Below are 9,974 nucleotides of genomic sequence, written 5' to 3' on the forward strand. Positions count from 1 at the left end.
CACTTTCAAAAAATAGTGCTCAGATGTAACATTCATTCCTTTCTTTAGTCGGCTTTATAATATAAGAAGTATATATATGTATATATTTATGCAACCTATCTCCTCATACCTAATTCATCACTTCTCAAGCTTTCTTCATCTCCAAGTTACCACCCCTCCTAACTTCTTCTCATCAATCAACACATAACTAAGGTTTAGGGCTAAAAGAGTAAAAATAGAGGTTGAGGTTCGAAATTAGGTTTGAAATGATAAAATTAAGTTTGTTGAAAACAAGGGTCCCGCGTATGTGTGGCCGTGGGAGTGTATTTTTCCTTGCTCGCGTACACGATATGTCCAACCCGAAAGGGTTGGTCTCGTCGCGTGCAGGTGGTTGCGTACCCAACCCCTCAAAATCACTGCTGGCGCACGCATGCACCCTGCTTGCGTATGCGAGATGCCAAACTCAAAAGGGTTGGTCACGTCATGTGCAGTGGTCACATACGCAAGCTCTGCAGAATAGGTAAAAAACGCTAAGTGCTACAAAATTTTCAATTTTGCACACCAAACTTCCAGCGCACATAACTTTCTCGTTTTAAAATATTTTGCATTCGTTCTTTGAACAACGTAAACTTCACGAATCTAATTTTCATATGAAATAAGTTGAAAAGAACTTGGAAGTCTAGAAGCTGAGTTATGGCTTGCCAAAGTTTGGCCAAAAATTAGTTTTTCACAAAAGTTCTTAAACCTCTATTTTCACCAAAATCAAACTCAATACCAACATTCCACTCATACAAATAGCACCACAATATACCATTTAAAGCACCACAATCTCCACAACTTACCACAATCAACCATATCTCAATATTACACAATCTCATACATAAATTTCTCAATTAACCAACAAGATCATCAATAATTCATCACATATACATATTCATTCTTAACACCTTGTTAATCATCATTAAATCATCATATAGCATTCTATTTTCATCACCAACATCAATCACTAAACCAATGCCCAACCTATTTTAACAACTATCATCAAGGCACTAAGCAATTAACATATTCATGCTTTCCCACTTATCCTATGGTCATCTAGCCTAAGTTTTCATAAGACATTATATATTAAATACAAAAAATCAAAACCATACCTTGGTCGATTTTCTCGTATAACCTAAGACAACCCCACAAGGCAAGCTCACAAGTTCCACCACCAAAATTCAGCCTCCAAAGTTTCACCAAGCATCCAACATACACAATTAAGCTCCAATTTACACATATAAACACCTATATCATATCATTGAACCCATACATACACACTTAATACCAAAATTACAATTAACTAAGGGATTTACTAGGGTTGAGGATCCTTACCTTGTATGTGCCTCAATGATGCCAAGACCCACTAATTTCTCAAGTCAATTTGGCCCTAAAACATCAAATTAACCACAAATCATAACAACCAAGACCATAACATTTTTGGATTTGAGAAGAAGAAATTGAAACTGGGAATGTGGTTTTCTTATCTATTGGACTTTGTAGAACTCAACACTGCAGACGCGTGGCCGCAAACGGTGCAGCGATCGCAGCTCCGGATCAAAAGTTACGTTGGATTGAATATCTAAGTGAGTGTTTTGTGTGTTCTTCACCTTTTCAGCCCCCTTCAGCATGATTCTCATCCTTTGGGGAAGAAAAGGCTGAAGTGTGGCTTATATACTTGGGTTTTGGGCTCGATTTGATCGGTTTGGTCTGTTTGATCTAATCTTGGGCCAAATTCTTTAAAATTAGTGTCAAAATTCTTATTTTAATTAGCTCTATCTCATTAAACTATAAAATTCATATTTCTAATATTTTTTGTTAAAAATTAATTTATTGACTAATTATTCACTAATTTTACAGAGTTTACAGGCGACGAGTAGCGAGTAGTCTCTACGTAGCTAAGTAGGTCAAGTCTGAACAAAGGGTAGGAATGGGGTGATTGGGCTCAGGGTCTTGATAAGAGTGACTGAAAGGCACCATTTAAAAAAATAATTATATATATCACATTTTTCATTCCTCCAATATTGAATTTGAATGGAAATAATTAAAAGAAATAAACATTGAATAACATTTTCACTCTAATTTATTGCTATTATCTCATTAAATTCTCGATCTTCTTAAAAGATTTATTACTATTTATTAACCTGTAAACTGCCATCAATATTTTTGCCATTAAAGAGTTACAGAAGAACAAAATCAATATCGTCATTATCATTCTAATCATTCATATAAACATAACTCGAATCCACGATTCAGTTAAACATAATAATTCATATAAAAGACCAATGTCCAAATACATACATAATATCACTAAAACCACACAATTCAACAAAATATAACATAATTAATAATACATATATATAACTCCATAACCATGACAATTAAAACCCATAACTAAACACTAATGAACTTGTGAATTCAAATAGCAAATAGGAAATGAAGAACATACATAACATAATATATAACATCTATAGAAAAGGCTCTATCTTAATCTTGCCAACACTAAAACGAACATCAAAACCAGGAGGAGCATCATAATTATTATTATGATGAGCTTGATCTTCCACGTTCACCTGCAAAGCAGATCTCCTCCTCCTCCAAAATTCTTGATATGTTGTTGCTGATGTTCAAAGACGGCTGTTTTTTTGTTTCTACGCATCATTTTGGCCATTTGTCTCTTCATTCTCTCAACCTTACTCTTTGGCTTGTAGTGAGAACTTATATAAGATGCAAACTTTTGTGATGTTTCGAACACCGTCAAACATGCTGCAAGTTCTAATCAGCATGCATAATTCGTTTCTTGTGACCAGTGAAAAAGACAGAAGAAGATACACGTAAGCATGTATGGAAGTAGATGTCTCCACCTCCTCCGCATTTATAAATTCAGGTCTTCCTTCTCGTTGTATTTACACGAAGAGAAAAATGTAGTTACACTTATCTAAAGTGAGATTGTGAAAGTAAGAGTGAGGAAGAGGTGGAAAAAGAAAATTTATGTACTTATTTTTATGATAATAAAAATGTAGTTATTAGTGAAAAAAGTGTGATTTGAATTAAAATGATATGAAATTTAATTTTACCAAAAAAATATATTATTGCACATCTAAACTATTCTCAATATATAACTTATTATTTTGTCAGAATTATTTATATCAATATATGTGTTATATTATTAGTGTTATTTTTCTTTTAATATGTTAATATTATTGTCATTTTGAATATTCAGACAATTAATTACTTATGTTAATATTATGATTAAGTTTATTCGAAGACAAAATACTTAGTAAAAAAAGTATTTTTTGCAATATGCAGGTAGAATTTTTTAATTTTTTTTCGTATTTATAATTGTTATATATTGACATTATTATGTCTAATAATATAAAAATTACTTATTGTTAATTTTAAAATGTTTATAATGTTAGAGAACTTAAGTTGAAATCCAAATTTTTAAAAAGTTTTATTTTTAAACAGAAGCCTGGCCTGCTACTATCTAGGTGGGTGAGTCACATTCTTGCACCGTCGAACATCATTGTTCCTTGCCTGAGAGAAGCTGGGTTTGGCGATACGGTACAGCTCAGAAACTTCGTGTTTGACAATTCCCTAATCACTGCATTCGTTGAGCACTGGCGTCCGGAGATCCACACTTTCTACCTACCACGGGATGAGTGCACTATCACCTTGCAGGATGTTGCTATCACCTCGGGTTACGCACATACGGAGAGCCAGTGGGTGAGTGCTTGCGTGACTTCTAGACTTGGTACCGGCGTCCGACATGGGAGTACGTAGAGGTGATCGTAGGTGTCAGGCCCTTCATGGTCAGTACTAGACATTTTTACTAAATTTTTCGAAGAAAAACGAAAAAGAAGAAGGATTGAGATGTTTGTGGAGAATACCAACATTTGAAGATCTTTTTATAACTGATTGATTTTTATCTTACTATATTTCGTTTACACAATAAACAAAATTAGTTTGTTCATATATTGTATAAACGAGATACGTGAAGTTCGTTCTTCCTCACATAATATGTGTGCACATGTAATACGATCTGAGTATGTCTTATTTCGTTTATAGTGTAAATAAAATACGCCTATGTTTATTTTATTTATTTTGTAAACTAGGTAAGTAATGTTACAAAAATCAATAAAAATTCTTCGAATTATCTATTTCCATAGTTAAAATATTTATTTTATTTATCTAAAACAAATCTCGTAAATCAGTGGGTAATATCCTTCTTGGTTCACCAAATGTTGTAAATGTGCATAGCAATGTATAACACATAATCATGCTCGGAGATTTCACATCTAATAATCCAATAAAAAAGGAAAAGTTCAATGGGTCATGCTATAATTATTTATCTCTTTGTATTAAAACAAAGGATTTCATTTTAGTTAAAATGTGCCCATAGTATTCATACGAATAATTAAATAATAATGAAAAAAGAATATCAATTTGTAATTTAGTCTTTTGAAAATACATATAAATATATAATGTTATGAATTGTGATATTAATTTAACATTTTTAAATAATTTGTTTAACGAATATTTTAAAGACACTTGAGTTTGCTTCATGTGATGATGGCGTGTTTCCGCCAATTACATTAATCTCTTAATATGTGATTGGTTAACTCTTTAAACTTTAGTGAAATAAAAAACTGCATTAGCATCCAATGATCCAAGAAGACTTTGGATTTTAAAATTTGTAATTTATAGACTTCGCTGCTGAGATTGAAGACTCTGACTGCGTTCATCTTCTGCATACTCTCTCATATTTTCTTAGATTAACTATCATGGCAGAATCATTCATCTTCAGCATCGCTGAATCACTCATAACTAAGCTTGCTTCTCGTGCATACGAAGAAGCATCTCAGGTGGTTGGTGTCTACGATGACCTCCAAGACATGAAAAGCAGTCTCTCATATGTGAAAGCTGTGCTGTTGGATGCTGAGCAGAAGCAGGAGCAGAACCACGAACTGCGGGAGTGGCTGAAGCAGATCAAACTCATCTTCTATGATGCTGAGAACGTGCTTGATCAAGTTGACTGTGAAACACTGCGCAAGCAAGTCATCAGAGACTACGGCACTCCCAAGGACAAGGTAGGCCGCTTCTTCTCGAGTTCTAGTCCACTTGTGTTTCGTTATAAGCTTGCTCTTCAGATCAAAGATATTAGGATGAGATTAGACAGAGTCGCGGCTGATAGGGATAAGTTTGGGCTTCAAGTAATTGATGTTGATAGGCGAGTTGTGCATAGGAGGGAAATGACTTACTCCCATGTTGTTGAGTCTGATGTCATAGGACGTGCTCATGATAAAGAAAAGATTGTAAAGCTCTTGATGGAACCCAGTCTTGACAACAATGCTGGCTCTAAACATATCTCTGTCATTCCCATTGTGGGAATTGGAGGTTTGGGAAAAACCACACTTGCTAAGCTTGTCTTCAATGATGAAAGGATAACTGACTCCTTTCCGTTGAAAATGTGGGTGTGTGTGTCTGAAGACTTTAATCTCAAGCAATTGATTATTAAGATCATCAATGCTGCTAGCAATTTTGTTTCTACTGGTGCTCTTCCGGGCCACCAAAATTTAAAAGAATTAGAGGTTGAACAATTGCAATATTGTCTAAGAAACATGCTTGAGGGTCAAAAGTTTTTCCTAGTCTTGGACGATGTATGGAATGAAGATCGTGTTAAATGGGTTGCGCTGCAAGATCTCATTTCAGTGGGTGCTCAAGGAAGCAAAGTAATAGTCACAACACGTAGCCCATCCATCGCTTCCATGATGGGTACCGTTGCCTACTCGCACCATTTAAAAAGTCTTTCTCCCGAGGATTCATTGCGTTTGTTCGTTAGATGGGCTTTTAAAGAAGGAGAAGAGGGAAAATATCCAGATTTGATAAGGATTGGAAGAGAAATCGTAGACAAGTGCAAAGGAGTTCCTTTAGCGGTGAGAACGTTGGGAAGTTCACTATTTTCCAAACACGAGAGACAAGAGTGGGAATCATTGAGAGACAAGGAGATTTGGAATTTGCCACAAAAAAAGGATGATATCTTACCTGCATTAAAATTAAGTTATGATGAAATGCCATCCCATTTGAGGCAATGTTTTGCTTTGCTCTCCCTTTATCCAAAGAATCATTATTACATTTCTTTTGGCGTTGCTTCACTTTGGGGGGCAGCAGGTTTGCTTTCATTGGAAAGCAAAGATGAAACAATAGTAGACGTTGCACATCAATATTTGAGAGACTTAATGGCAAGATCTTTTCTTCATGATGTTTTTTATTGTGGCACCTTTTATATATTTGACATACATGATTTAGTGCATGATCTTGCAGTATATGTTGCAAAAGATGTGTGCCAATTGGTCAATTCAAACACGCAAGATATATCAGAAAATGTGCTGCATTTGTCTTTTGTTGAGAATGGTTTGCCTTACAATTCCATCAAGCCAAGCTTACAAGGTGTGAGAAGCATTCTGTTTCCAGTTGACAATCAGGGAGCCAGTGAAGCTTTCTTGGATGCATGGGTGTTAAACTGCAAATACCTGCGATATTTGGATTTAAGTGATTCTACATGTGAGACTCTGCCTGAGTCAATTGGTAAGTTGAAACATTTAAGATATATTTCTCTTCAGGGTAATACAAGAATAAAGAGGCTCCCTAATTCTATTTGCAAGCTGCAACATTTGCAAGTTTTGCTTCTTGATAGGTGTTCAAATCTGGAAACTTTACCGAAAAAGATAAGAAAGTTGATCAGCCTGCAAAGATTGGAGATAACCACAAAGCAATCTATTTTGCCAGAGAGTGACATTGCAAAGTTGAATTGTCTTGAACATTTGTCTGTCGAAAATTGTGATAATTTGAAGTCCTTGTTTGTTGAGACAAGATTGCCTACACTTCGAACTTTGCAAGTTCGTGGCTGTGCGAATCTAAAGTCTTTGCCACTTGATACTCAGAATTTTCCTCAGTTAGAAACTTTGGGAATCAGCAGTGTTGGCAATGAAGATTGGCTTCATAGATCAGAGGATACTAATGCTGTCTTGAGGTTAAAAACCATTGTTCTTTTTGAAATGGTAACATTGCCTCATTCTCTCCAACAATATGCAAGCACGTTACAAGGTTTGATGATTTCACGTTGCTACGAGCTGGAGGTACTGCCCGAATGGCTGTGGAATCTGAGTTCTTTGAAATTTCTTTATATCTCCCGGTGTCCGAAATTGAAGTCTCTTTCCAGTGATATCCACCGTCTAACAAGTCTGCAAGTTTTGCGAATCATAAATTGCCATGAGTTATATAGAAAATACGAGCCACAAGTTGGAGAGTGCTGGCCCATGATATCTCACATCAAGCATACTGACATTAGGAACACATGGGAATAGCTAATGGAAGATGAAAAAGAATTGTCTTAACAACCCGGATTGGAGTCAAAGTGCCTTTTGTTTCTTCATCAGTTTCCATAATGTACACAATTGTTCTTGTTTTGTTTTGAACTATATGTCTTCAGTGATTTTTCAAGTTTCTGTATGTTCTTTTGTAATTCAAGATGGTAATTCAACAAGTCTGATTTAATGTTGCCTCTATTGAAATTCTTTACAAATTAGACATTAAGTTACAATCTCAAGGAAGGACATGCATGCATGACATTATCCAACTAGCTGAAACATTCTTGAGTAAATAGTTAGCACATGTAATTGAGATTTGTGGAATTTCTCAAGAACTTGGATAGCATTTTATTTGGCGTGATGATTACCAGGTGAGTAGGTGGATCGCAATAGCATAGCAGCACAAGCACAAACATATTTGACAAGTGTTTCTATGCTTTATCTTTTTCCCATTATATTGCACGCTTCTATGAGCAAGCCATTGTTGTTGTGAAAATTTTCTGTTTGTTTTTTGAAACTTCAATACTTTTCTTTCAAAGTTCAAACATCTATATTTACGCATTTTTCTTGATTGTTGTATTGCCTACTCGAGTATTGACAATGTTTCTGAATTTGGATTTCTTGACGGACTTCAAATCTTTATCTTTCATTTCGGAAGGGTATGTTAATTGATATAATAATACTTAAAGTAAGAAATTAAGGGTGATAGGGATTTTATAAGCGCACTACCCAGCAAAAAATTGATTAGATATTATAAAATAAAGACAAGACAGAAAAAGAAAAATGGATACAGTCGAGATTTTTTTGGAGTAAGGCAGATGGTGGAAAGGGTATGCCAACGGTAAAGTGGAGTGTTGTACAAAAATCAAAAAATCAAGGAGGTTTGGGGGTTGAAGACATATCTTTGAAGAATACTGCTCTATTGTTTAAGTGGTGGTGGAGGTTCAATAAGGAGGAATGTCCGCTTTGGAAGAAAGTAGTTTGCTCTTGCAATAACCTTGATGGTGGTGTGTCTTTTGAAAATCAAAATTTGAAGAGAATTGGGGGTGTATGGGCTGACATTGGCAACATACGTATGAGTGAGAGTAGTCTTGTGGGTATATTGCAAGTGGGTAACGGAACTAAAACCAAATTCTGGCACGACCTTTGGGTACAGGAAGGTAGATTGAAAGAGGTATTTCCGAGTCTTTACAGAATGACGCTGAACAAGGAGTGCTCAATCAGTGAGTGTGGCATTTGAGATGGTTATATTTGGAGATGGAGCCTACAATGGAGAAGAGCTTTATGGGAATGGGAGGAACAAGACCTTGTAAAGCTTCTTGTAATTTTGTCAAAAATCGGAATTAGACAAGAAGAGGTGGAACTTTGAAATGGAAGCATGATAAGCAAGGTAATTTTTCTGTTAAATCTTTTTTAGATGTGGTTTATAAGAATAAGGAGATAGGAGTGGAACCTAATATGTATAATTTCACGAATATTGTGCCTCCACGGGTTGAGTTGCTGATGTGGTTTGTAATTTTGGAAAGATTGAATACTAGAGATAGATTATGTAAGTTTAAGATTGTTCTAGAAGCGGAATCCTGTTGTGTCTTATGTAAGGATAGGTTGGAGACGGTACATCATTTGTTTTTTTCATGTGATCACATATGGAAGTTGTGGGGATCAATCTTGGTGGATTGGAGTGTGATTTGGGTTTGGCCAGGAACCACCAAAGAACGCTTTGAGGTGTGGATGGATAGAAAAATAAGGAAAGATATGAAGGAAGTATGAATGGTGTTATTTTTCTCTGTAATATGGTGCACATGGAAATGTAGAAATAACATTGTCTTTAATAATGGAGTGTTGGTATTAAAGAAGTTAAAGGAGGAAGTTGTCGAATGCACAAATCGATGGTGTCAAGATCGACAATTTAGGAGTATTTGATGTACTTATGAGCGCAAATATCAAGTTTAAGGGGAATTAGAAGACATATGAAGTTGATTTTTGATGCATGATTTTCTGATTTATGGAAAAGGCAAATAAGTTTGCAGAGTAAAAATTGGAAGGAGTATGATCATGATTTGATGTTGTATATTTGAGCAGGTTCACTTTAAAGGTCTTGAGAGGAGCTAAAATCATCATATTCTTTTACTTCCTGTTTGCTGTTTAATGCTAGTTTTTATGTTTTCTTTGTAATTATTGCCCTGTTTTTGTTGCTGTTGTTTGGAACTATGCCAATTTTATTTGGAGTTGGGTAAAGATGTAATTATCTAAAAAAAATAGTCATATTTCAAATTATCGTATATTATTAACGTTAAAGTATTTTTTATGTTCATGTTAGTAAAATATATTTATATTAATATATTTATTCTAAATATATTGTAGATAAATTATGCAACATACATAAATATATTAGTAATAAATCTAGTAATCGTTAAAGTATTTTTTTAATATTCATGTTAATAAAATATATTTAAGTTATATTTATTCTAAATATATTGTAAATAAATTATGCAACAGACATAAATATATTAGTAATAAATATAGTATTATAATAATATTTATCATTAGAATTAAAATATATGTATGTTAATATATATGACGTCA

General features: G+C 34.5%; 1 protein-coding gene across 1 annotated transcript; it reads left to right on the forward strand.

Annotated features, from left to right (window-relative positions):
- The first annotated feature begins 4,667 nt into the window (after positions 1–4,667).
- LOC112772796 (putative disease resistance protein RGA1) lies at positions 4,668–7,586 on the forward strand. The gene has a single exon (XM_025817804.3). The coding sequence runs from the start codon at positions 4,803–4,805 to the stop codon at positions 7,383–7,385; it is 2,583 nt and encodes an 860-aa protein (XP_025673589.1). The 5' UTR covers positions 4,668–4,802; the 3' UTR covers positions 7,386–7,586.
- Positions 7,587–9,974: the final 2,388 nt, after the last annotated feature.

The sequence above is a fragment of the Arachis hypogaea genome, chromosome 18 (assembly GCF_003086295.3).
Source record: "Arachis hypogaea cultivar Tifrunner chromosome 18, arahy.Tifrunner.gnm2.J5K5, whole genome shotgun sequence".
Lineage (NCBI taxonomy): Eukaryota > Viridiplantae > Streptophyta > Magnoliopsida > Fabales > Fabaceae > Arachis > Arachis hypogaea.